Consider the following 27,679-nt stretch of genomic DNA (forward strand, 5'->3'; position numbering starts at 1 on the left):
TCTATAAAATGTGACTGGCAATGAACTACTTTTTTTAACACAAGTCTTATTCTTAGTGTGTTGTGTAAAACCAATCTTCTTTTAAAATGAAGGATAAGAGACCAAATTGCAAATGTCTGAAAACCATGGTATAACATCTTGGTTTCCTCTTCCAATAGTAACCATTGCCCTCAATTAGCTTATGCTTCTCCAGAGGTTGATGAGTATAAAATAAGTTGATTTTCATACATCTCACATTGTGTAAAAGGTAAAATTGGACATTTCACACTGTCAAGCATCAGGCTTTGATTTTTAAAAAAAGGAATCACATTTGCTCAATAAAGTGTAAGCTTCCCCGCTTTGAAGTCCTTCTGAGTGCCATACGGCTTTTACCATTGCAGGAATCTTCTTTCTCATTAAACATGTGCTGTTTTCCAGCGAAATCATGAAGGCACACATCTCCATTCTGAACACCGAAAGAAACCCCATTCCTCTCCATGGAAGCATTTCCTGTACAAGGAAAAACGAAGTCACTGTCATGAAATATCCACAGAAAGCATTAAAAAGCAAACAAACTTAAACATCACTTTATTCTTAAACATGCACACGTAAAACATATCTTTTAAAAATATTTATGACATGTATTCATCTTTTATTTATTTTCCATTCTTTCCCTAAGGACACTCAAAGTAAGCACAACAAATTGGAGATGATTCAGAAATCAGTACTCTATGGCAGTTTTTTAAATAAATTGGTCAAAATATGAAGCAAAGCAATATATTTTATTTTAAAAGGCCCATTTCCTAACACTGGTTGAATACATATTGACTTCAAGTAGTAGCATATGTATAATATAACCTAAAGTAATATTTTGGTCTCCCCAAAAGGTTAAGGTTAACAGATGTCCCCATATATATCCTTACAAGGTTCTTGGTTCCCTAAGATTTTTATAAAATGAAACTTTGTACTAGAGAAACCCACAGCAACCAGATACAACAGTCATGGCAAGAAGAAATCTCATAGATTGCACTAGTCCCTCTCACTAAATCAGGTAGGACTGATTCCCAAGAGGAGACCACCAATTCCAACCTAAAAGCCCAGGCCAGGGAACAGCTGAGAGTTCTAGAGCAACTGTGGTTTCCCGCCCCGAGCAGGCCCTGAACCATAGGGGGGCACAGCTGCTGAGATCCTCTAGCTACTCGGCACCATCCTTCTGACCATTACATCTTTGGGAGACAATATAGAAAGTTGAATAATAAGCCCATTTGTTAGTTCGCGACATAATTATAATAGTAATAATGATAACAACAGTGCTGGGCACTTTATAAGTATTATCTCATTTATAACCCTACGGGATGGGTACTATTATTATCCCCATTTCACAGATGATAAAACTAAGGTTTCAGAAATTAAGGGCTCTGCCCCGTTACACAGCTCACAAGTGATGGAGTCAACACATGGTGTTTCTTCCAGAATGTGAGCTTGTGGCCCTGTGGACCAAATGAGATGGCTGCTGGCACCCACGCCTCTATGGGCGTTCATAACTGAAATATGTCATATTCACGCAAACTAGGTGATGGATAGAGTTAACGCGGCTCCATTTGTGACATAGCTCAAATAGGGTATGTGACTGTCTGAGGCAGCTGTTCTGATTCGGGCATTTTGATTTGAGGACATTTTGGTGCAGGAACAATTTGAGCTGATATAATAAACAAACCATTAAACTGCCAGCTTCTTTTTTGAAATTGCCAGTTCCATTCTTTGTCCATCCCAGATCCTAGTGCGAGGACTTGGGAGTCAGGGATGTTCATGTGACATGAACATTATGCAATATTAAACACTTGGCCATTTGGGTGGCCTTAAAATGCACCCCTACCCTCACTGTCAGGCATCAAAAATAGCTGTGTCAAACCAGTCATGTCAAAACGTGCTGCTTCCATCAAATCTGATTTCCCAAAGGATGGCAACATGTTGACAGGACTAGGCAAGTGAGGCTTCATTTCTGAGCTCTTTCTAAAATATGGAAAAATCTGGTTATGGATTAAAAGCCCCAAACACGTGCTGTGATTCTAAGGCTTCTTGATGAACCAACTCACTCCTTTGATTTCTCTCCTTTCAACTTGCTTTTTCATACTAATTTACCCACTAGCCTCGATTCCCACTGCCTCTCTATTTACCTAATTGAATCATTCCTGATATAGCTATTTGGCATAGAGCCCAGAGCTTTCCTTCTGGTACCGACAGCAAAGACCTAAGACCATATGGCAGCTGTTTCTCATCTTTTACAGCAGTGGTTCTCAACTGGTGAAATTTTACCCCCAGGGGACAGCTGGCAGTGTCTGGGGACATTTTTGGTTGTCATAACTGGGGGTGGGGTGTTACTGGCTCTATTGGGTAGAGGCCAGAGATGCTGCTAAACATCCTGCAATTCCACAAAAAAGAATTATGCTGCCCAAAATGTCAATTGTTCCTGAGGTTGCAAAACCTTAATTTTGAGACATCCTACTGTATTTTAAAAGTCTAGGCAAACCACCAGGACCTCCCATCTTTGGGAGATTGGAAAACTATTTGTAGATGTATGAACCTTCTCACAAATTTACTTGAATTAGTCATGAAAAGACTAATATTCTAAAACAATGAATAAAGGCAAATTCTCCAGGGAAGGAGATAATACATCAGCAGAATTTGAGTTTTTATAAAAATGCAAAAGATATATTAAGAAGCAAAAGAAGGTAAAAAATAGATAAGCTTTTATGAGTAATGCACAGCCCAGTCTTATGAAAGAAAATGTAATGAAAGTTTTAGCTGGAAATATCAGAATTAATGAGTAAAGGATGCACAGCAGCAATAATCTGTTCATATATTGGTGACATATTGGTCACTAGTACTGGTCACAAGTCATCTTCCAGTATTTGATATATTCTCGGGGATTTGGGTGCTGTCACTAGGCAGCCACATTGTGGGAAAGAATCAACAAACATGAAAAGACAAAATTCCGAAGGTTTAAAAATGCTAAAGATGTGTATGATTACAGACGTAATAAAAATTGATAGTCTTATTGGCTATTAAGTACTGCTCTCACAGAAATAGCACAGTACTGAAGTCTTTGGGCAATACTTAAATGAGGATTTGAAACGTTAAAATGTTTAGGTCGGGCTGGTCCGATGGTAGTGGGTTATCAGAACTTATTAACATTAGTGTCACTAAAGTTGGTATACAACCCCCCACTGCTAAATTTGACTGGCTTTAAAAAAAAAAAAAAATGTTTAGGTCGTCATCAATTACCATTACAAAAAACTAAATCTTAAAAAAAAATGTTGTTCTGGTATTTGCTCTAAAATAAATAAATTTGGATGAATAAACTTTTTCTTTTAAAAGGGCACCACATATTTTGATCCGCTAGTCATATATGCAATTATTCACTTCGCTTAGCAAAAATGTCATTAAAGGATAAAACTGCTTGAAAAAATAAACACTAGCTTGAGAAATACTATATTGAGACATACATACCATTCCCGCTTGCGTGTACTGAGCAATCGTTATTCACTAGCAGTGTGGTGGAGTTAGTGGAGTTACTGTTTGACTGTAAGGAATTTGAAGAGCTGGATACTCCTTGGTTTACAGTCTGCTTCTTTAAACCATTAGTAGCAGTTTTACTCCAGTCTACAGCAGAATAAGCATTACAGAAAAACAGGGCGGTATGTTGAAGCTTAAATGCAAGAGACAGATCACAGTAACAAGTTCTAGCAACTGATTTCTCACTTCAAGATCTTCCTGAGAACTCACACACTTCACAATTTGGTGTGATAAAATGTATGTTCACGTAGATTCTATACATTTGTCCTTCAAATGACTGCCTGGTTAAAGCAACCTATATTCTGGAACGAAAGGCCAAGCTAATTTGATTGTGTCTATAAATACCCACTGAATTAGGTAGTAATTCAGAGCCTCACACTGCCTTCACAAGAATACAAATCGACTGTGCTGTAATGACTAAACGGTTCTGAAATCTATGGAAATGATTGAACTGTGTAATATATTTACATGAGAGTACTTCAGAAAGTTTGTGGAAAAATGTAATTAAGAGATAATACAAATCTTTCCATGAACTTTTTGAAGATCCCTCCTGTGTACTGCTGCTTTCCGAGAACAGACTCCTGTGCCCCCCAGATACTGCAAAGGTGGTGTTCATGGAAGGTATTCATGCAAAAGGAATTTAGCTTTTCAAACAGTACTTCATTTTTCTCATTATCTTAAAAATGAGCTATTTGCTTTACTACCCAATAGGGCATATGTGAAAATAATATAAAAATAACTAAATGTATGTTATAACCAAATAACCCGACATATGCTAAGACTTTTATACAAAGTCTGGCCCACTAATGAATAAAGCAACCAACAACCAGGACCTGTGGAGAAAGGGTTGAGTCAAGACTAAAAGTTTTATGAAGGTAAATATTAAAACTTACTTTGGAAAATAAAAAAACATGAGCTCAACAGGAAATAAATTCTAAAAATTTCACTGTTGCTTCATTCAAGAAGCAGCCAGCCCATTAATTCTATTACTCACAAAATTCCCACATATGAGTAATTATTTTTTAATTCACTAGGTTTTTTTTCCCCTAATGTTCACAATCAATATTTTCTGTTGAGCAGATTCCATTCACTGATTTCCAGATCGGATGGACTCTCTGGCAATGATTGCTTTGATTCTTAATTTACACAATCTTTTCCTCGAGATATAAGAGGGGGAGAAAAAAAAAGTAAGGTAAATTTTTACCAGAATTTTCAGCCAGCCGTAATTTTCCACAACAAAGATACCGCCTCCATTGCTTCCTGACATTGTCTTTTGCTACACAGTAAAAGATGAATATGAAAAATCCTAAGGAGAAAGAAAAAAAAAAAAAAGCCACAATGACTTTCAAACTAAAACCTAGATGTCATAAGCTTACTTTGCCCTAAAGATAAAATCTTTGGCAGTTGTGGGTAAAGTGAAATTTTGCAAATTGAGTAAAAAGTCCAAAGTCCTAGGAAAGTGCTATCAAAAGGAACCTGGGGGTTCATTGCAGCACTCTTTACAATAGCCAAGAGTTGGAACCAGCCCAAATGTCCATCATCAGATGAGTGGATACAGAAAATGTGGTACATCTACACAATGGAATACTACTCAGCTATAAAAACGAATGAAATACTGCCATTTGCAACAACATGGATGGACCTTGAGAGAATTATATTAAGTGAAACGAGTCAGGCACAGAAAGAGAAATACCACGTTCTCACTTATTGGTGGGAGCTAAAAATAAATAAATAAAATCACACAAACACACACACAAAAAAACCGGGGGCAGGGGATGAAGATATAACAACTACAATTACTTGAAGTTGATACGACAAGCAAACAGAAAGGACATTGTTGGGTGGGAGGGAAGAGAGGGAGGAGGGAGGGAGGTTTTGGTAATGGGCAACAATAATCAACCACAATGTATGTTGACAAAATAAAATTTTTTAAAAAATCTTGAATTTATAAAAAAAAAGAAAAGAAAACACTTGATTATATACCAAATGAAAAATGATACAATTTGCTGGAGCATACTAAGAATTACTGAATTGTACACTTTAAAAGGGTGAATTTTGTGAATTATATCTCAATTTTCTTAAAAAGAAAAAAAAAAAAAAAGGAACCTGGGGCATGCCTTTTTAAAATCTTTGTAAGATAAAGAATACTTATAAAGGAATGAGAACTTCACATTTCCAAAATTAAACTCACTGTCTCTCCGCTCCCATCCCGTCCTTGGCCTTGCCTATCTTGGAAGTACAAGCCATCCACCTGGTTTCCCTCTCCGTCCGGACTTATGATCCATTTCCAAGTTCTGTCAAATGCCATCTCCCGCACATGTCTCACATCCCTCCTTCTCCTCTTCTCCAGCCCACTGCCCTGGTCCTCGCCTGGGCCTTCCCCTCTCCCCAGCAAGCCTGGGGCACTGCAGAGATGTTCTCATACACCTTCCTGCCTCCCTCTGTCCTGCTCATGGGAAGTCTCCCCTGGTGTCCTGGAGAGCAAGCTGAAGACTTGAAGGGGCCCTCCACCTCCACCTCCCAGTTTTTCAGGCCATGACTCCTCACATAGCCCCATATCTGCCACTCCTCAAGGATTTGGCCAAAAAATATTTGCTGAATGAATGGATAAATGTGGGACCATGAGCATAACTGACTCTCTTAGCCCTTCCCATAAAGTCACACAGTAACTAGAGGAAAGGTAGTTAGAACAACAGATAGGAACAACCTGCTGACTGTGAAGAAGGAAAGATTGAGTACCAGTGTGACGATAAGCTGGCCTGGCCACCTGCATCAACATTTGGAGCTAGTTACGTTAAGCTTGTTTATGAACTGCCTATAGAAACCTGAACTCAGCCTTGAGCTAGTGTAGAGAGAAGCTTGGCACGTGCCTTTGAGTTGCTGTCCGCCTGATCCATTACTCTGTAAGTAAGTTACCCTGTAATAATGTTCTTTGCTTTGTCACATGGGATGACCATTTTGTTGTTTGGCCTCGGGATACCTTTCCAGTTAGGTGGACAATCTGCCCTTGATCCACCTTCAGACACTGAATTCTGGGTTCGCTCTCTTCCCAACCCCCAATCATCTACTTTAAGAACTGATGGATTTTGGACGTGGCTGGGGCCGTTGTGCACACAATAAGCACCAGCATGAAATAGCCGCCGACCTTGTCTTCCACTCCAGCACCAAGCCCCTCCTCTCTTCCCTTTACGAGAAGCCTCCTGACTTAGAAACAACTTTTCGGCTTCTGCATCAGCACAGTTCTCCCAGTTACATCAACCTAATGGTCCCTTTCCCCGTACATTTCACATCCAAAAGCTAATATAAACTCTCGCAAACCCATTGTTGCGGCTGTCCCCCATTTTCAGGGCAGCCACAGGCGGTCCTCCATTTTGAGTACAGCCTGGCAGATTTCTTTCTTTCAGAAAGCTTGAATGGTACCCAGCATCTTGGCTCACTCTTTCAAGAACCTTCATTCGAAAATGCCAGATTTGCTTCTGGTAGGGGACACATGTCCACCCTCAAGACTGATATCTGAGTATTGCACACCTTTGTTTATCTGTTACCCTGGGAGGCTCCCCTTGGTTGTGTTAGGGGAGAAACGACATGAATGAGAGAGGTCAAAATGGGGATACCCATGGCCAAATCAGAACCTACACATATCTCTACCTGTGAGTTAGGCATTAGTTCTCTTTTAGAGATGAAGCAATAAATTCCTTCTATCCATTCATATTCTAATGAGAAGATATCCTGGGGAAGTTAAGAAAAAGAGACAGGTTCAGTTTCCACATTAAACATGTGAGGGCAGGTACCCAGCTTTTATTTTAATGATTAGTATGATTTGGGCATATATATTTTTTCTCTTAAAGTGTCTATTATTTTTAGTATGCCATTGTTGGCGAACAAAACTTTTCTTAAGACCCTTAAAAATAATTTGCTTATTTGTTTGGTTTTGTATTTAATACCATGTAGTGCAACACCTGGATATACCAATTCAGGAAATAGTATATTGTAGGTAAAAATTAACAACCGTATATAACCAACAAGCATATGAGGGGCCTTTAAAAAGTTATGGAAAGATTTGTATTATCTTTTAATTCTATTTTTCCATGAACTTTTTGAAGTACTCTCTGGTTTCCTCCAAATAAAATAAGAACCAACGGTCAAAGTAGGCATTTAAATTTAACCTCAGGTTGGGATTTCTTTGAAAACCAGCAAAATAATCTGTTGCCTGCTTGAACTACAGGAGGATGCTATGAAAGCTAAAACCAACAGGAAAAGATAAAAACAAGCAGATGAGAGCGCAATTAAAAGGCATCCCAACAGAGGATTTGGAATAAAAGGACACCAAGGGACAGTGAGCTATTGCTATTGCAATGTAAACCTATTAGCCTGCTGGGCTTTTAATGCTAAAGCATTGCCATTAACAATGAACAGATGACAGGTCTTTTATAACACTGCTCTAAAAGAATTAGTAGTTTGCTTTTCTAAAGAATAAACTATGAGGGTTCCAAAACTTCGGTAGCTGGGCTTCATGAATAAACGGGAAGCTCCAAGTAAAGGGTGACGTGCAGAGCCTGTCCCTTTCCTGCAGTGTGCCTAGCACAATGACTTCTCAGGATGAGCCCGTGGGCACGACTGCTGCCCCTGGGGTCTATCTAATGCCTTTCCATTTATCACTGTCTCCAAATCAAACAGCGACCTAGGAGGTCAGAGTGGTGAGTCCTCATAGGGACATTTATGGTAGATGCACTTTTCTGTGGGCATGCTCTACTTCAATAGAGTTTTTTTGGTTGTTTTTGTTTGTTTGTTAAAAAGTAAGGAACCAAGTGAAGGCAGAGCAATTGGCTCTCCAGAAAGACTTCCGGCAGGTTCCTCTCAATATGATCTCTCCGAGGAGATAACGATGGCTAAGGAGAAAACGCTATTTCTTGAATTTAGTGAACACCTTTCTTCCCAGGATCTGAAAGCACCCTTTTTCAAAGAGAAATCTGTTTTTCAATGAATATATCTTAAGCCACTAATATGCTACTTTGCAGATACTCTTGTAGTAGCGATATTTTCATATTCGACTGGGATCATTCAGTTCATATTTCATGCTGTAGAGCTTACCTTGTAAGGTATTAAAGATGGCAAAGAGATACACAAAGGTGATGTTAACTGGTCCCCATGCAAAGAAAGCGAAGCCCCAAGTAATTCCCAGTAAAAATGTAAGGCCGGCAATACTCCTTAGGTCTTGAATACTGGTTTTTCTCTGGGCTCCCAGTTGCTTCTTCTTTTTAATTCGGCAAAGCTGAACCAGGACCACAATGAACATGCTGACGTTCACCAAAAATATCACACAGAAATATCCCACCACCGTAATATAGAACACTGTGTTGCTGTTGATCCAGCAACTGGAATGTGGGGGAGAAACAGGGGGAAAGCACACATATTACAATGATGAACGAGAGTTCAAAATGATACAATGAATCTACAACATTTCACTGGAACATTTTCTGCAAGAGAAAAACAACAACACTGCTGTTCTCCACAACCGTTTATAGCTCTAGGGAAAGAATCTAAGAGTTGATTTTAGGATACTTGATGATTAAAAGTATTTTTAAAATAGATTCTTTAAAACATTTAGGATTTGACTACTGTAAATCCTAATAACTCTATTCCATGAGTCTTTATTAATACAATGTAAGTGGTATTTCATTTTTATCAGAGGCTAATAAAAATATTTTCAAAATAGTTCCCCCAATTCGTTACTTAAACAGTAGCATGGCATTTCCAACTAGCATATCTCATTACATATGACCACTGAAGGCTACTGTTAGACATTTCTGCATTTTATAGGGATGAGAGCCGGAGTCAATGTGCTGATTAGAGCCTCCTCCATGTCTTGGAGAATTCTGTTTTCCATTTTACTTAACATTCCCTGCGGGGGCTTTGTACTCACAAATCATCGGGTGAGCCATTGGGGAATTTCCCATAGGATCCAAGCCCATAGTTATCTGGGGATATAGTCAGGACGATGCTCACAACCACAGCTGGTACCCCTGGAAGATGGGAAATATGGCTTACACATAGTTCTAGTAACATTCTCTTGACTTCTTATGGCAGAAACAGGCTGGGTATTCACCAAACTGCTTCTTTTCCTCTTCGGCACATGGCTCCCTGGCAGGTAGGTGTGAGTGGCCACATGACTAAGTTCTGGCCAATGGGACGTGGGCAGAACTGATTTGCTCCACCTCCAGGCCTACCTTCTACAAACCTCCTTTGAGATCTTTCCCTCTCTCTTTTTCCCCATAGTCGGAGCAACCCTGGAAGCTCTGTCTTGAGGCAGAGTCTCTATCAGCTTGAATCTCTAAAGAACTAACTGCAAGCCCATCCCCTGAATAACTCTTCCACCCCTGCTGCACATGAGCCACAAAAGATCTACTGAGATTTCAAGGCTTATGTGTTATAGCAGCTAGTGTTACCCTTAACTTCTACATGTCTGAAATGTAAATTTAAGAGTCAGCAATTCCTGATGAATCTTTCATTATGAAACCAAATGTCCTCAACTGATTATTTGGAACACATCGATGGATTAAGGAGCCTATCCTGGCTGAGTTGGGGTGGTGACTGTCACTATGGGGGCTCCATCAAGGGCCCATGGGCACTTGCACTTAGAGGAGGCTCAGCAAGAAAGCTCCTCCCAGATTACAATGGCTTTTGGCTGGAAAGGAGTCGCCCTCACTCCTCCACCCCATCACCCACCCACCCCGTGCCACCATCTCACACAGACCAGCCAGACACTGTCTTCAAAGCTCTGGTCAATAAAAAAAAAAAATTGCTTTTCACAGACCAATTGGGTTGCCCAGTACAATCTAATGTAATATTTCATTTAATTCCTTTGTATTTGTACCTTCTGGTGACACTGACATATGATGATTTCCTAAGTGAGACACTTTTCTAAAATTAAAATATTGGGGGTGGGTGAGCTCCTCCTTGCCAAGGGGATCTGACCTTTCAGGCTTCTCTAAAGAAGACAGAATCTGCACCCAATATCCGGAGCAGTGGCTTACCTTTATGGGACAAGTGGGGGAAAAGATATCATTCTGTTGTTGTTCACAAAGATATAATGGCAGGCAGGGTGACAAGGGTGGTGAAGGGTTTGCAGTCCTGTTAGGTAGGGAATGTTTAGCCTGAAGAAGAGGAGCGAGGCTGGGATTGATGGTGGCTGTGATCTAGTGGAAGGGACATGTGTAAGGGCTCAGAAAGCCACGATTGGCTGTTTTCCAGCTTTGAGAACTGGGGATAAATCATATCATCACTTTGAGCCAGTTTCTTCACCTGCAGTTGGCAATAACTACCATGTCTGTCTTTAGTGGAATTACTTGCATGAAAACGTGCTGAAAAATAGGGCATTTGTACATAATGTTATATATTACTTGTGGATTATCTAAAGGACTCGCTGGCAGAAGAAGTATCAGTTTATTATTTTTAGCCTGGGAAAGCAACACCAAGACCATTGGTAAGTGCCACCAGGAGCTGACTGAACTTAATGGACAAACAGAACTGCAGAGCTTTAGAAAATGGTTATTGGCTGCCTTGTAAGGTAATGAGTCCCACAATAATGGAAGTGCTCAAGCAGAGGTTAGATTGTCTTTAGTCTAGGATAAGTCAGGTCAAGTTGAGGAGGCTCCTATATTGGGTGGAGAGCTGAATGAAGAACCTTCAAGATCTTTGGGGAGTCTAAGGCTTTGCGATTTACTACTAATAGGTCACATGATCTGAAATAGTGAGTCAGTGTGGCCATGAAGTTCCATTAGGCTGTATATGTGCATGCTCTCACTCTGCCCTTCTGAGCATACTGTTGTCATATGTGTGTCTGATATCTGCGAGGCACAAAACAGAGTGAGACTGGCTGGGAGATCAGGAACCGAGAGTTTGACCTCATCACCACCAAGCTTTTTCAATTTACTGAGCACCTTCTGGCACTTTCTGTGCCAGCCCCAATTCTAGTTGCTGGAGATACAAAGAGGATGCATGGCCCAACCTCAAGGAGCTTTATGTTCATAACAAATCCAGAGGAAATATATAGGGGTTCTAGAAATTGACTCGACAAAGTTGCTCTTTGGGCAGTGCAGCCTGTAAGGAGTAAAAAGCTGTTTTAGAAACTTTCCAAGTATGATCTGCTTCATCATTGTCTCTACCTGATTAAAAATCAAAACACTGGAGAAAAAGCAGAGAAAGTCCAGGCAACACGCTAGCAGACTTATACATACCCCAACCAACAATGCAGAATTTAAGGATGTATTTTCGGATGTAAGTATTAAACACTTTGACCAGGGCCAGGTACATATGGAATGCTTCCAGGCCCATCCATGTGAATGAGACCAAGAGAAAATAATGAAGAAACACAGCCACTGAGATGCAGAGGCCTCTCGTGTGATACAGAGCGATCCACGAGTCCAGGAGGAAGACCAGGTTGAGCAGCAGCAGGGCAGTAGACAGCTGAATGAGGATTTTGGAAGGGTAATCCCTCCGGATCTTTCTAAAAGGCAAGGGCAAGAGAATCAGCACTGCATTCTGCCAACCCTTATGTAAGCATATTTGTCAGGCTGTCTCTGAATTCTAAGCAATTTATTTTTATTCTTCGGTAAATGTCTTTATGCATAAATTTCCTCTTTTTGAGTATGTGTGTCTGTGGGGAGGACACTAAAACCACAACTATTGCCAAGAAAGGAAAAATCTAAACAGGATCATCTGGAATAACCATATAGAAAATTTTTGTCTATATTTCTGTGGGACCTTAAACATGCCAACTGTTGACCCACACTTTTAAATAGTTTGTAGTACACTCTATGGAGCATCCACCCAATTTCTCCCAAACTACTTCTAGAAGCATTGCTGCTGCTTTTCATATAATAGGCTGCTATATTCTGATCTTCAAAATATAGCCAGATTCCCATATTTTATGTTATTAGTTAAAATGAGATCATGGAAAGAAGAGTTTAAACTATACCTAAATGTAATGGTATAGGAAAATACAGCTAATTGATGACATGTACATGTGTATGTGTGCAAAATTAGATCTGGTGAAATCATTCTGAGTCATGGCTGCCCTATGGTAATTTAGTCTCACTAATAATATTTCCAAAGGCCCACTAGAAGATCTGCAGTCACAGCTGGACCCTAAGTTTGGCACTGAAAATAAATTTGTACGTTTCCTGATCTGTGTCCAAAATCGAAATCCCAGAGCCTACATACAATTTCATTTAGTTAATGTAATGAAAATGCCTTTTTCCTTCCTTTCCAATAGGACTTGTTGTTATTCTCCCCCGCAAAACGACTAAAGGGACCCTTGTGGAAGCTTGAAGGAGATGTGTTATTTGGAATGTCTTTCTTGCTTTGACCTACAAAGCCACATTTACCATGTATCTATTTTTTTCAGTGAGGTTTTACACCCTTATTCTTCAACCCCATACCAGTTAACGTATTTATTCTTTTGTGTTTGCTTGGTATAATTTATAAATTTATTAAACATAGTTCTTAATGCTGTTCATGGTGTTATGGTCTATTTCAGATTGTAAACTCTTGGATTTTGGCATCTGCATCCATCTTTTATTTCCCACATAATGTCTACTAGGTACCACACATCATCCTGGGGTACAAAGATGATTATGACACACCCCGCCTTCAGTGAGCTCACAGAATAGTGGAAGAAAGCAAGCATATAAACCAAAAAGTCCCCAAAAGTTTTATACATAGGTGCTCCACTAGGTGGGTGTACAGGATAAGGCAGGCCGAGCAAAGTGATGAATTAATACATTTTGTGACTGATGTGAGCACTGGGTCCTATAACCCAAATTTCCAGTTGTGGATACTCACTCAAAGGCTATGTAGGTGACAAGAGTAACTGACAGAAAAATTGATGAAAGCCCACAACCAATATACGTGATAAACGTCAGAGCCATGATTTGATCAGGTGGTAAAGATGTCCGAGATAGGTCCTGGAAAATAAAATATTGCTTTCGATGATCACATATTTTAAAATACATACAAGAGGCACATTTTGAGTATTCTAGGCACCCATTCACAGTCTGCTCAACAAACCTATGAGGTAGGAACAATTATTATCATCAGGTAAAGATAAGAAAGCTAAGGCCTAGAGAAGTTAAGTAACTTGCTCAAGGTCACACAGCTAGGAGTGGAGGAACCAGGATTCAAATTCAGGTCTGGCTGACTCCAAAGTCCACATACTTGATCACTACATTATAGTGCACCAGAAAAGCCTAAAGACTGGAATTTGGCTCCTGTTTTTTACAAATATTAGCTCTATGATCGTGGGCAATTACCTAAAAAATGAGTCTAAATTCTGATTTTAATACAATGACAACACCAACACCCCATTCTATCTATCTTGCAGGACTGTTGGGAAGATTAAATGAGATCATTTATGTTAAAGTGAGCTGTAAAAATTTTAAAGTGCATTGTAGACTAAGTATTTTTTTTACTCATTCTAATCTGAATTCCTCAGTCCTCTTAGCTATTTAAAAGAGAAAAACTTAAATGTAAGAATAGAATGTGAAAAAATACTTGTATTTCATGTTCCAGTTTTTTCTTGCAGGTGCATTTGCTTATTAGAAGAGTAATTTCATTGGTGTATAACTGCCACAATATCATGAAATCTGCTGATCTATCAAAGTCATACATCAGATTAGACATTGCAGTGTGATGCCCCGCTACTCCTCAGACCCAGAATCTAAGGCCGCATAGCATGGTATATTACCAATAGAATGCCGAAGCTTGTAAGGTGGCTGCAGGTACAGGTAGTTTCATTCCGCCTCCTGTCTTTGATGGAGCAGCCATCGGATGACCAGCCTCCACTGCCACCTGTTGGCATTGGGAAGAGTATCTGTCCCATCAGCAAAGCCACAGCACCAATGACTCCCCGCCTCCCTCACTTGCCCATTCCAGACTTTAAGAAGGTTGTAACAGGAACCTACCGTTTCTGCCTAAGTCCCAAAATACACATCTCACTGTTAAGTCATCCTGCAGTAGAAAGATAAATCACAAATAATTAATTTGCTGAACTGAAAAACTGAAAAGCCATTAGAAAAAAAAGAAACTGTAGTATTTTTTATTTTAGACTCTTATGCTTGATTTTTTGGAGAGTTCTTATTTTATATGATCCCTAGAAGCAAGTGAGCCCCATGTAAGTCAGCACCTCTTAAACTGATCAATTGTGCATAGAAATCACCTTGGGGCCTTGTTAAAATGCACATTCTGACTCAATGGGTCTGGGGCGGGGCCTGAGAATGTGCATTTCTAGGAAACTCCCAGCTGGTGCTGGTGCTACAGACCACACTGTGAGCAGCAGTGTCATAGATGATGCCCAATGTGAATCGAGTTGAGAGGATTCCCTCTTTGGAGGTAAAAAGCAGACCTGCAGCCACATATCCACATGCACCAAAAAGCAGCAGTTGATCAGAGCTTGCTTTTGCACCAATCCTTCTTGGAAAATAGGTGGTCAATTATTAGGCATGTTAAAATCCAACGGAGTGACTGTATGATTCTGGTCTTACATACTACTCCAACTGAGTTGAAGGTTCTTTCTGCTGGGCCTGTCTTTTTCAGGCCATATCTTACAGGCATAGTTTGTACACGGTGTTCCTGGTCAACGAACAAACCAGACTGGCCTCTCCCCACCTGGTTCGGGTCAATGTGCTTTAATGTGACGGTCACGTTTCTTGTCAAGTTCTTGATGGTTAGGTTTGCGACACTTGATGATATGACGTAGCTGATCAGAGAGAGGTTCTCCAGGGAAGGGTCCTAGTACACCAAAGAATCAGCAAGATGGCAAGGGAAATGAAATATTATCAGAGAGTTTTAGAGCTAGAAGGGATGCTAAGAACTATTTAGTTCACATTGTTTATTTTACCACATAAGTCAGAATTTGAGGGTCAGGGAATAAAGTGATTTTCCCGAGGGACCACAATTAGAAGCAGAGGTTGTTCCACTATACAATATTCTAAATACTGAGTTCAATTGCTCAGACTAACACAACAGGATCTCATGAATCCTTAAAGGGTACATGACGTTAAGCCATTTAAGCTATGTGTCCCTGAGTAAGTTACTTAACCTCTCTGTGCCTCCACTGCTGCATCTGTAAAGTGGGGTAAAAACAGTCCCTCTCAGGGTTGTTGAAAGGATTAGAGTTAACATTTGTAAGCACTTAGGATAGTGCTTGGCAATTACTAAATACTATGTAAGTATCAGTTATTGTTATTTATCATTACCAGCATCATTAGGCTGTGTTTTAAAACGAACTGCAGAGTTTTAGCAATTCCTTTGACTTACAGCAGGCTTAAGAATATGTGAGGACCGAAAGAAAATCCCCCCACCTCCAAGTAAAACCTGAACCAAAAGCAGTGAGCAGCCACTTTACCTGAAACAGGGCAGGTGTTTCAAAAAAGTTGAACTGGACCCTGGAAGCTAGTTCCATATCATTAGGTGGTAAATGACTCATCAGTGATGAAGGCAGAGTAATAACACCAATACTGTTCTGAGGAGCCTGAGTTTCCAGAGAAACCTGAAAATCAAGTGAAAGATAATAAAAATTTCTGGTGCTAGTATATTGAAGAGATGGAAAACACAACTAATTAAGACTGAGGGTCCCACAAGGGCTTGATCTGTGGATCTCTATGTAAGATGGCTTCCACTTCTGTTTCTCTGGTTGCTACTAAATTAAAGCAAGGATATGTAATAAGGAGATGAGGCCTCCAAGCAGGAAAGGGAACATTTTAATGATATACAGAAATAGCCAAAATGTGCAAGATAACTACAGACCCCAGGAAGACCACAGCAACAGACATACCAAGGTAATGACCAGTTAGGGTAATGTCTTCACAGAACCACATGCACTACAAAAGGGAAGACTGAAAATTAAAAAGCAAGACTTGGTTTTACTTGGATGTTTCCATACCCCACTCCCTCTAATGGGTGGATAGAAAACAATAGAAACAGGATTGATGTGCAGCACCACTATACCCAACAGTGTAGTTATAACATTTGTTAAAATATTTAAATTGGTTGATAAATAGCTGATGTCCCTCCCTACCTCTCCCAACTGCCTAGGAGACTCCCCTGGACAACCCCCCTCACACACATAAATATTCCATAATCCAGCTGCTAAAGGGTTAACACAAGGTGCAACAGGGACCTCCGAAACCTTGCTCCAGCCAAGACCAATGTCTTTTTTGATTCTGTGGTGCCTCACAATGTTCTAGATGTTACACATTTTGAATATCAACCCTGACTATAAGCAGTAATTGCCTCAATCATGAAATATAACAGGGACTACAATTATACACAAGGAAATGTTTTTTCCGCAATCAATTACAATATACCTGAATATTCTCAGGGTCTTGGACCGCAAAGGTAGTTGTGTTGAAATTACTGGCATTCACTCTGATCACGGCCAGAGCCAGAGAGGGGGAGGTTAGACTTATGATCTTGTTTGAAAAATTCAGCTGTAAGCCAATGTCATCCACTACTTTTAGCAACCTGTAAAGATAGGTGGCAGTTTAATTCCAGCATTCCCACTTTTTCTCTCCATTCTAAGCACAATATAGAGTAGCAACTTGAGAAGACATTATGAACCTGGTACTCGGGAGAAAAATACTTGGCTGTAATTAATCATGTAAGCAGCATCTTTATTGTTAAAGGGTCCCCCTTGCCACCATTTCCGTTTGCTAAGTCCTACCTTTGAGCCAGAGGAGCCAGCAAGACGGATGGGGAATGAAGAAGTTTGCTGACTTGGTTTATCATTTCTCCCGCGACGTTAGGCTCCACGCTGCCCAAGGACAGAGCCTTTTCCATCTGGAACACTTGGTTCTCAAGATCAGAAACGCTGCTGGTGTTGACAGTCTCTATATCAAAGAGCCAAATCATTTTATGAACACACGATAAAAAAATCACTAATAAAGATAAACATACATAGACCCTGTGATCTAGCAAACTCAATTCTAGGTATTTGCCCCAGAGAAATGAAAACATATCTTAAGAAGACTAGTTTACGAATGTTTATAGGGGCCTTTTTTATAATAGTCCCAAACTAGAAATGACCCAGATGTTCATCAACTGGAGAATGGATAAACAAACTGTGTTATATCCATACAGTGGAATATTATTCAGTGATAAAGAACAATTAATTACTGATACATCCAACAACATGGATGAAATCTTCAATTTTCCAATACATTCTCTTAAGTGAAAGATGCTAAACTCAGAAGGCCACATACCATATGATTCTCTTCATATGACATTCTAGAAAATTCAAAACTGTAGAGAAACAAAACAGATCAGTGGTGGCCAGGGATAGGGGGTAGTGGGTTGATGTTGGCTTTAAAGGGAAACAAGGGAACTTTGGGGGTACAGGATAAGTTATATATCTCGATTTTGATGGTTACATGACTGGTGGTGTTTAGCCAACCACACAGAACTGTAAAAATTTCATTCGTCCATGACACTGGATAAATTTTACTGTATGTAAATTATACTTCTATAAATCTAACTAAAAAATATAAAAGCACATTAGCGTATTTAGTATATACTAATATAAGCCCAAGTATGCTTGTATTTAATTTATATCATATGTACAGGATTTTACATGGGTCAGCTCTTTTGTGAAAAAGAGAATATTATAAAATCAACAGCTGGACTATCACCTATAAGTCTGATATTTAATAGTGTTTTTAATTGGGAAACGATGATACAAAACCTGTCTTTAACAACAAAAAAGTTTCTTAATTCCAACATCTAACATCCTATTTCTTATTTTGCATATTCCCTTCTAATGTTTATCCACGTGTATTTACACTGTTACAAACATGGTGTGCAAACTACTTGTTGGGCTATTTTCATTTCATATCAAGCCTTGAAAAATGCCCCCAAGTTTCTGTATAGCTGTTCTGTGACTTACATGGTTCCTAATAGTCATTGTGTTGAAGTGGCTTATCTTACGTAATCATTCCTTTCTTGTGGAACCGTTAGGTTTTCTCTACTTTTTAGCTACCCAGCTGTGCATCTTTTATGCATATGTCACTTTGCTTCTGCTGCCACAGGAATAGAAGCACAAGCGCAGGAGGCCACCTTGATGGGTTTTTGTGTAGCCTGTTAGGTTGACTGTAAGGGCCAATGGGACAGCTTTGGAAAGGTGGGCATCTTCAGCCCACACTAAACTTCAATTTCACTTTCTTCTTCATCAGCCATTGAACCCTCCCTTGACTAGAGCCCTAGTGATTTTATAATTTGGCCTTAAATGTCCATATTTATAAAAAAATGATTTGGGGAGAGCAGTGCAAATTTGAAGAAATATCAATTCATTTGGCAGAAGCTCCACATCTCCTGGGGATGCTAGCACCATGGTGGAGGATGTGGGGGCCACAGCCTGGGCTCCAATCTAATGCCACCAAAAACTTGGCTTGTCCTCCCATCCTCCAAATTCTATCAAATGTCATTTTATTATTATTATTATTATTATTTTTTGGCAGGTGGCCAATAGGGGGATCCAAACCCTTGACTTTGGTGTTATCAGCACTGTGCTCTAAACAACTGAGCTAACTGCCCAGCCCCAATCCTCCAAGTTCTAGAGGAAGACCTGCTTCTTACTCACTGAACTGAAACTCCAGAGAGTATCCAGAATTCTCTCTGTGTCTTCGCCTCTTCCCTTCTCTGTAATACTGAGCCTACTTTGGGCTTGGGAGCCCTTTGCAGTTCCCACAGCATTCTCATGCACACTGTTGTCGTTCTCAACCTAGTGCACTTAGCGTGATGATTTCGATCTTTACATAGAACGGGCTGAGTCAGAAGGAGTCAAAAGGCTTGTCCCAGAGGCTGCTGCTTGCGAGGCTCCCGTGCAGACCTGAGCTGAGGTCTTCTGAACGTCTCTCACCTCCTACGGCTGCCTCACCTCAGTCCCATCTCTGCCACTCTGTGACTGACTGATTTTCAAGAACACCAATTTTTTCTTTTGTCTTCTGTCTAAATGGAGCTATTGTGTTTAATAGTTCAAAAGTGTTCTCTTCGGAATGTTGAAAACTGTGATCCAACATCCTTTTGTAGGAGAAAGAAACCTATAAAATCTCCATCTTGATAAAATGAGATCTGTGCTTGTCTCTTAGAACTATTTCTCCACTATCTTGGTGAAAAGCATGAAACTCAGCCACATGTCAGTTTCCTTTAGACATCCACGGAGCACATCCTTGTATGTCTAAAGGAAAGCTCTCGAAATCAAGCAAACATCATAAAAGGAAAGGCTCAATGTGGTCTTATCACAGGTAGCTTGAGCTGCGGGCTGGCAGCTGCATTTCAGGGAGGCACATTCCAACAACCATACGGGCAGCATGGCCCCTCATATTCACCTGTCTTGCCAGGAGGTGCGCTGGTGGCAACGACGTTCGTGGGGGTGGACGTGGTGGGAGAGGAAAGGGAGGATTTCACAGGTGGTGGAGTGTGGGAAAGACTGGTTTGGGGCACAGGGGAAGAGATACTTCCAGTCTGGGAGTGCATATCAATGGAAGGGCTGGAAGATGTGGGAGCTGAAGGCTGTGGAGAAGGAAGGTGACTGTCCCCTGTTGGAAGGGGAGCATTGTGGCTCACAGGTGGATGACTGAGGGGCTTGGCCAAAGAGAAGGCACTGGAGATCTGGGAAAAAATGGTGGCCTGAGGTACAACTGGGATGGACTTGCTGGAAGAGGAAAATGGTGGGCCATGTGGATGAGCCGTGAGACAGACAACGGGATCCTGCAGATCACTGAAGGAAAAACCAGAGAGATGCACGTGAGATGCGGATGAGCTACAGAGGCGCCAATCTCTTCCTCTGGCAACCATGTGACCCTGGCAAGGTGATGCGGCTACATCAGGGACCTGTTAGTTATAGCCTCTGCCATTTCATACCCTCTGTGCACCTGCCCCTGCCCACTCCTACCATCTACTTGCTGGGAGATGAATTAGCAAGGAGGGGTGCTCTTTTATGAATCCCTGGTTCTGGTTCACTAGTTCACTGCTGCTCTGGGGCTCTTTGCCTTAACATTTATCACTCAGTTGAGGAAATCTTGTCACATTTCTATGTGCTCCTGGGGGAGGGGAGCTGGCAAATGCCCCATCAGCCAGCTGGTTCCCAAAGTCGGCATCTGTCTTGATCAACTTTCTACTGCTATAGCCTGGCATGTGGCAACAGGCACATGATAAGTGACAAAAAATGTTGGTTGAATGAAAAAATGAATCAAGCTGGGGCCTAAGGGGTGGTCCCAGCTTGTCAATCAGCTATGTCCTCCATGTTGCTTTAGCTCAGTGGTTCTTAATCTTGGCTGTGCATGAGAACTACTCAGAGAACTTACAAAAAAAAAAAAAAATCCATCGATCTATCTCTCTCTTTCTCTATAGATTTCTGTGGCCTGTTTCTTAGTTGTCTGATTCAGTTGGTCTTGGGATAGGGCATGGGATTCCTAGGTAGGTCTATTTTCTAAACTCTTGTGATTTTCATGAGCATCAAAGGTTGAAAAGAACTCACCTACATCTGGCACAAGATCCATCAGTCTTGGGGGGGTGATGGAGGGAGGAGCAAATCGAAGAGACCATAAATTTTTAACCCAGGGAAGACTCTGATGGATGCAGTTTTAGATGGAGACTTTGAATACCAATGAGAATGTGTTCTTGGAGCTTCTCTTGGGTGAGAGCAGGTAGGAATATCGGTTTGAGGGGCCTAAGCAAGGCATACGCATAAAAAAGAAATGCCAGCTGAGTCCAGTCTGGTGGGCACTTGGCCATAGGCCTCCCTGCACCCACTGAGGTTCAGGCAGCAGTGAGGACACAGGGTGTTGGAGAGTCAGAAAGACAATGAGTCAAGAAGCCTTGGCTGGGGTTCCAGGTCTCACTACTCCTCTGGACAATTTACCCAACATTTGTGAGACTCTATTCCCTAAATTGTATACTGTGGCAACCCATCTGGCCAAGTTGTAGTAAAGGTGCTTTGCAAAGTATAAATTCAATTCTCTTTGGATTATCTGGGAACCTGCAGAAGCCAGACCCCCCAATACAGGCTCCCACTCACTGGCCTCAATTGTGAAGAGGTTGACTGGTATTGCTCTTGACACTTAACGCTAGTTGGAGCCCTCCAGCCACCGAGTGAGGCACACCAGGAAGCGGCAGAGCAGTAGTGGGCAACGCCAGCTGTCCATTAGAAACCTCTAGAGCCCTTTAGTGCCAGTGCCTGGGTGCCCACTCCAAATCAGCTGACTGGAATCTCTGGTGGTTGGCTCAGGTATCAGTATTCATTTTCATGTGCTTCTTTACTGAGGTGTAGCCTACACACGGTAAAGTGCACTAACCTTACATTTAGAGCTCAATGAATTTTTATACAGGATATCTATAGACCTATATAATCACCACCCAGATCAAAACACAGAGCATTTCCAGCACCCAAGAAGGACACTTTGACACAGGAGCAAGTTTTAAATGTGCCCCAGGTGTTTCTAATGTACAGCCAATCTTAAGAACCAATGAATCAGAAAGACCCTGAATGATTATCTAATTCTAGCCCAGTGGTTCTCCAACTTAGCTGCCCGTTCAAATCACCCTACTCAGGAGAAAAACCTTGAAGCCCAGGATGCACCCCAGACCAATCTCTGAGGGTGGGAAGCAGACACTGGTGTTAATGTAATCCCCAGATGATTCCAACGTGCAGCCAAGGTTGAGAACCACTGCACTGCTCTACGGTCTGGATCCTCGATACTTAAAGTGGGGTTTATAAACCAGCAGCACTGGCTTCACCTGGGAGCTTGTTAGAAATGCAGAATCTTAGCCCCTGCTCCAGACCTACTGGATCAGAATTCATATTTTAACAAGATCCTCATGGTTGGTATGCACAGCAATGTTTGAGAAGATCTAATCCACTTCCTAATTTTACAGAGATCAAATTCACTTCCTCATTTTATCTAACACTTTGAAGGTAAACTACCTGCTCCTGGACGTGGATACACAGCTAGTTAATGACAGAGCCCTAGCCAGATGCTGGGTTCACATTCTGCCCCCTTTTCTATGTCTTGTTTCTTCTTCCTTAACAGCTGCTTGAATAGGCAGCCATCAGGGGTCAGTGGGTCTCCTTCAAAAGAGTTATGGTCTTCTGATCTGATCCCGATGTTTCCGGAAATTCTATCCTCCAAATGGAGCTCCACCTCCAGCTTAAAAGGGCATATTAAGCTTAATGGGGCATGTTAGCCTTACTTTTTATTGCAGAAAATGCTATAAGTCCTTAACTAAAATGTTTTAGCTGTTCCTTGAGACCCAGGGTTTTAATAGGTTTCAGAAATATGGCCCATACAGGGTAGACAGGCTACACGTAGCCTTCCGTTCCCATGAGATGCTTCACGTTGAAAAAAAGTATGGCCTTTTTTCAAATACAATTTTTATCTGATTATAGAAAAATAGAGAAAATGCTGCCAAGTGAAAGAAAGAAAGAAAGAAAGAAAAGTAAAAAATAAAATACTTATAATGCCAGCAGGCAGGTCCATCATTAGGTCCAATTGTCCAAATTGGACAATTTCATTCATTTCCTTTCTGTGTTTTCTACGTATATTTTCATATACCTGTGATCACATCATACGTGACTTTCAGAGTCTTCTGCTATTTGGAGCATCCATCTCCCAGTTTCCCTCCACTGAGGTGATAAGTTCGAGGCAGTGATTCTCCCCTTTGGTTGCACATTACAATCACCAGAAGGGCTTTTCAAACCCTTAATGCCTAGGCTACGACCCAGACCAATTAAATCATAATCTCTGAGGTTGGTGACTGGGAATCAGTATTTTTTTAAAAAGTTTTTATTCGAACTAATTTTAGTCTTACAGAAACATTGGGAAAACAATTTGAAGAGTTCCACATAGACCTCACCGAGCTTCCCTGAATGTTAACATCTAACACCCAGAATTAGATCCAAATACCTATCAAAATGTAGTATATGACAAAGGTGGCATCTCAAATCACTGGGGGAAAGATGGACTTTTTAATAAACGGTGCGGGGACCACTGGTAAACATTTGAAAAAAGATAAAATTAGATCCATGCCTCACCATACACAGGAATAAACTCCAAGTAGATCTTAATGTGAAAGAATGAAACCATACAAATACTACAAAACCACAGGGAGGAATTCCTCTATAACCTGGGTGTAGGAAACATCCTTCTAACTATGCCTCCAAATCCACAGGCAATATAAGAAAAGACTGGTAAATTTAAATACATAAAAATGTTTTAATTTGCATAAAAAATGATAAAGTCAAAAGACTACTGAAAAACTGGGAGGAAGTATTTGCAACGTATACCACATATAAGGAGCTAATAGCCGCAATATATAAAGCACCCTTAACAATTGATCAAATATTCATTAGAGAAAATGAGAAGAAGACATGAACATATAATTTGCAAAAAAAGATTAAAAACGTGGCCCCCATATATGAAAAAATGTTCAGACTCTGTCTTAATAAGAGAAATGCTAATTAAAGTCACACTGACATACCATTTCTCATCTCTCAGACTGGTGAACTTTTTTAGCAAATAACAAAACATTTAGTTGGTGAGTCTGTGGGGAGTCAGAATATTTTTAACACTCCCCAGGTGATCCTAATGTGCTGGTAAGGTTGTGAATCATTGGTTTAAGGCAACGGTCCCAGTGGAAACTTCATCCAATAGAAAACTGTGCATTTTCCCTAAAACTGAAAGCTCTTCTTCACTCTTGAAATTCCCCAAATCCAAAAAGCCAGCATGGTGATTAAATGGTATTATTACTATTATTTTTTTTAGAAAAGGGTCAGAACGTTTGCTACATACCACTGCAGCCTTTCTAACTCCTCCGGGGAAGAAGGGCAGGGTGTCCTGACCGAACAGCAGCACTCTTCTGGAAGAGACAAAAGGAAAAGTAAAAGAAGGAAATTCATGGACAAGAATAAAGCCAAGGGGACGCTCAGACCCATCAAGTATTAACGCTTCTTGTACTGACTGCATTTTAAAGAGCGATTGTCTAAAACAGGCGATAAAATAAATTGGATGCCATTATACTGACAATTATAAACACATCGTGCTCAAAAATATTTATTGAGTGAATAATTTTTATTGGTTATCTGCCTTTAACATCAGTTGCTCTTCAACAACTCCTAAGAGGAATTCAGAAGTAAACATATCCCGGAGGACATTATGCTAAGTGAAATAAACCAGTCACAGAAAGACAAATACTGCATGATCTCACTTATAGGTGGAATCTGAAAAAAAGGTCAGTCATAGAAACAGAGTAAAATGGTGGTTACTGGCAGGGGGGAGGGGTGATGTTGGTCAAAGGACACAAAATTTGAATTAGGAGGAATATGTTCAAGAGATCCATTGTACAACATGGTGACTATAGTTAATAACAGTGTATTGTATACTCAAAAATTGCTAAGAGAGTAAATTCTAAAGGTTCTCACCACCAAAAAATAAGTATGTGAGGTAATGCATATGTTAAACAGCTTGATTTAGCCATTCCACAATGTATATCAAAACATCACCTTGTACACCATAAATATATACAATTTTTACTTGACAATTAAAAAAAAGTAAACATATCCTAGTAGCAACACATTGAATATTCCAGACAGAATTCTCCCTCTCAATACGGTTTGTTTTATCATGTTTTCAAATACAATGCACTACGTTGAAACTTCATTAGAAAGCAGGAAAAATAACTAGAAGGTGCTCTCTAAAAATTGTCCAAGGACAAAGGAGTCAAAGAGAAAGCTGTAACTGATGTAAATTTATTAATTATATTTTTAATTTAAAAAATAACACATTGAAAGTCATGTCGAAATGAACAGCAATAAAGATAGAGACAACTTACTCATCGGTCGAATCGTTACTTTTTTCAAAGCAACCATTATAGCACATACAGTCATTGTCTTATTCAATTTAATTGTGAATGTGCAATTTAATGTGCTGTAAAGAGAAACAGACATAACCAGAATGTTACTAAATTGGAAACCTAACTGCACATTTGTAATTGTTTTTGCAAACTTAAGAGTAAGGAAAGGGGACATTGACACTGTTAATTTGCAGTGTCACCCCATAAGCTTGAGAACACCCATTGCCATTGTCTGAGTTTTACCTTAAAGACTTCATGCTAAGAGACTATAAATGTTCACATTCACAGAGGTTGCAAACCACAGACCCTCTGACCACACACAGGGGCTGGTTCGTTTTGCCTGCCTGCACAATGAACAGGCAGGGGTGCAACTTGGTTGCAAAGACCAGCCTCTTGACATCTATGGTCTTGTCCCCCAGCTACTTGCCTGGTGGCTATAGGGCATTTGAATTTCCATCACAGGAGCCCTTTCACATACCAGCCTGGATGAACATGAAGGTCTCTTACGTCCAGAATCTCTCTGGAAATTCAATCCAGACTATCAGATTAACTAAGAATTTAAGACATTCTCTCTGTTTCTTTCTACTTTAGCTTTGGCTTAGATGAAAAAAATTAACGTTGCAAATAATGAAAAGGGGTGAGTGAAATGAACTAAATACATATAGTGGATAGGGATTCGACCTATAATTTCATGGAAGACTTGCCATTATTTGTGCTAATGAATAGTTTGATGAGTGGAAACGGATATTTTCTAGGACTTTGACTCTCGCAGAACACTCAGGGTAGTGAGATGATTGCCCTGTAAGCCAATGGTTTATGCAGCCAGGAGAGCCAATGGACATAATTTAAAATGATAATCTGTGCAACTCTAAATAATTATTGGACAATCTGACTCACCCCTCCATGTACTTTTTAACTTCTTCTTTTTTCTTTCTTTCCAATCTTTTCCTTACCCCTCTCTCCCTTCTTCTCCCAAGCTCCATATTATATTCCTTATTTCATCTGCCCTTCACCCTGCCTGGACCACTGTGATCCATTTTTTGGTCAGATTGGTGGCTCTTGGGGCTAAGGACAATGACGATTCTTAGCCTCATAGAACCAGAGGTAAATGACCCAATACCACACCCCCCCCCTCTGTGTTTCATAAAGAAATGAGTAGATGTGACACAGTGACAAGCATTTAGAAAAATAAAAATATATAAATCCAAAATGTCACTAATATGTATTTATTTTAGAGGAATGCCTTCAAATTTGCAATTCAACTAAGATTCTTTAATACTTTATTTCTCATGAATGGAGAAATAATGATAATTATAAAAATATTAAAAATGACTGACCTTTGGGCCTCTGCAGTAGCACATGCTATAAAATAAATCTAAAACAGAAAAACAAAAATATATATGTTACTTTGACAGTTGGAAATGTTAGAAAAGATGATTCAGAGCTAATTACAAACCCCCTAAATTTTAGAACCACAAGAACCCCTAGGGATTACCTAATTCACATTCCTACTGGATTCCTGATCTATTATCAAAGCTATTCAGGCCGTACAAGCTCTGCTTTGATACCTCCGGTGTCAGAGAGCTCACTACTCCACAATGGAGTTCATTCTCCTGGAGTTTTCATTGTAAGAAACTTTTGGTCTTATGTGAAGGAAAATCTACATCCTTGTAATATCTACCCATTGCTCCTACTTCTGATTTTTAGAATAATGGGACTTCGTCCATTCGTTGTTTTACATGACAGATTTGGGGGAATATAAGTACATATCTGCCCAGGAATGCAGAACTCCATGCCTTCCCTCAAATAACAACAATTATAAACAAGCCACAGGGTGTACTATGATTACCTCGCTCAGGGTTTGCAGGGTTTTGTTGAGCTCTGATCGTCTGTCAATAAAATGAGAGAAATGGACATTACGGAGACCATTAGTAATGTTAAATTCAAAACAAGTTAGATTTTTAGCAATTAAATCAAGCACATGGTATTTATGGCTTTGTGTTCAGTTTGAAGAAACACACGGTATAATAAGATTCCCATGAGGGAAAAATAAATTATTTATATGACAAAGGAAACTAACCAGACAGGAGCTGCACCAGTTCTAGCCAAGAGTGAGACACAAATTATGGTTCAACAATCTTGTTATATATTAGGCTACTGTAACCTCTAGGCACAGAAAGAGCTGGCCCAAGGCAAAAATTTCTGAGAGGGGCAGCTACTCACC

General features: G+C 40.2%; 1 protein-coding gene across 8 annotated transcripts in view; it reads right to left on the minus strand.

The window, feature by feature from the left end:
* Positions 1 to 304: 304 nt before the first annotated feature.
* ADGRG2 (adhesion G protein-coupled receptor G2) overlaps positions 305 to 27,679 on the minus strand; it is a 68,313-nt gene continuing 40,938 nt past the window's right edge. For all 8 annotated transcript variants that reach the window (XM_063083002.1, XM_063083004.1, XM_063083001.1 and 5 more), the window contains 18 exons: positions 27,305 to 27,344; positions 26,793 to 26,830; positions 25,435 to 25,529; positions 24,396 to 24,462; positions 19,935 to 20,326; positions 17,276 to 17,441; positions 16,920 to 17,076; positions 15,959 to 16,102; positions 15,220 to 15,342; positions 14,517 to 14,562; positions 14,300 to 14,403; positions 13,399 to 13,520; positions 11,793 to 12,061; positions 9,479 to 9,578; positions 8,647 to 8,930; positions 4,760 to 4,861; positions 3,490 to 3,642; positions 305 to 489 (listed from right to left, as the gene is read on the minus strand). In XM_063083002.1, coding sequence (XP_062939072.1) covers positions 305 to 489; positions 3,490 to 3,642; positions 4,760 to 4,861; positions 8,647 to 8,930; positions 9,479 to 9,578; positions 11,793 to 12,061; positions 13,399 to 13,520; positions 14,300 to 14,403; positions 14,517 to 14,562; positions 15,220 to 15,342; positions 15,959 to 16,102; positions 16,920 to 17,076; positions 17,276 to 17,441; positions 19,935 to 20,326; positions 24,396 to 24,462; positions 25,435 to 25,529; positions 26,793 to 26,830; positions 27,305 to 27,344 — 2,587 coding nt within the window. The remainder of the gene's footprint in view (positions 490 to 3,489; positions 3,643 to 4,759; positions 4,862 to 8,646; positions 8,931 to 9,478; positions 9,579 to 11,792; positions 12,062 to 13,398; positions 13,521 to 14,299; positions 14,404 to 14,516; positions 14,563 to 15,219; positions 15,343 to 15,958; positions 16,103 to 16,919; positions 17,077 to 17,275; positions 17,442 to 19,934; positions 20,327 to 24,395; positions 24,463 to 25,434; positions 25,530 to 26,792; positions 26,831 to 27,304; positions 27,345 to 27,679) is intronic.

Source organism: Cynocephalus volans, chromosome X (assembly GCF_027409185.1).
Source record: "Cynocephalus volans isolate mCynVol1 chromosome X, mCynVol1.pri, whole genome shotgun sequence".
NCBI lineage: Eukaryota > Metazoa > Chordata > Mammalia > Dermoptera > Cynocephalidae > Cynocephalus > Cynocephalus volans.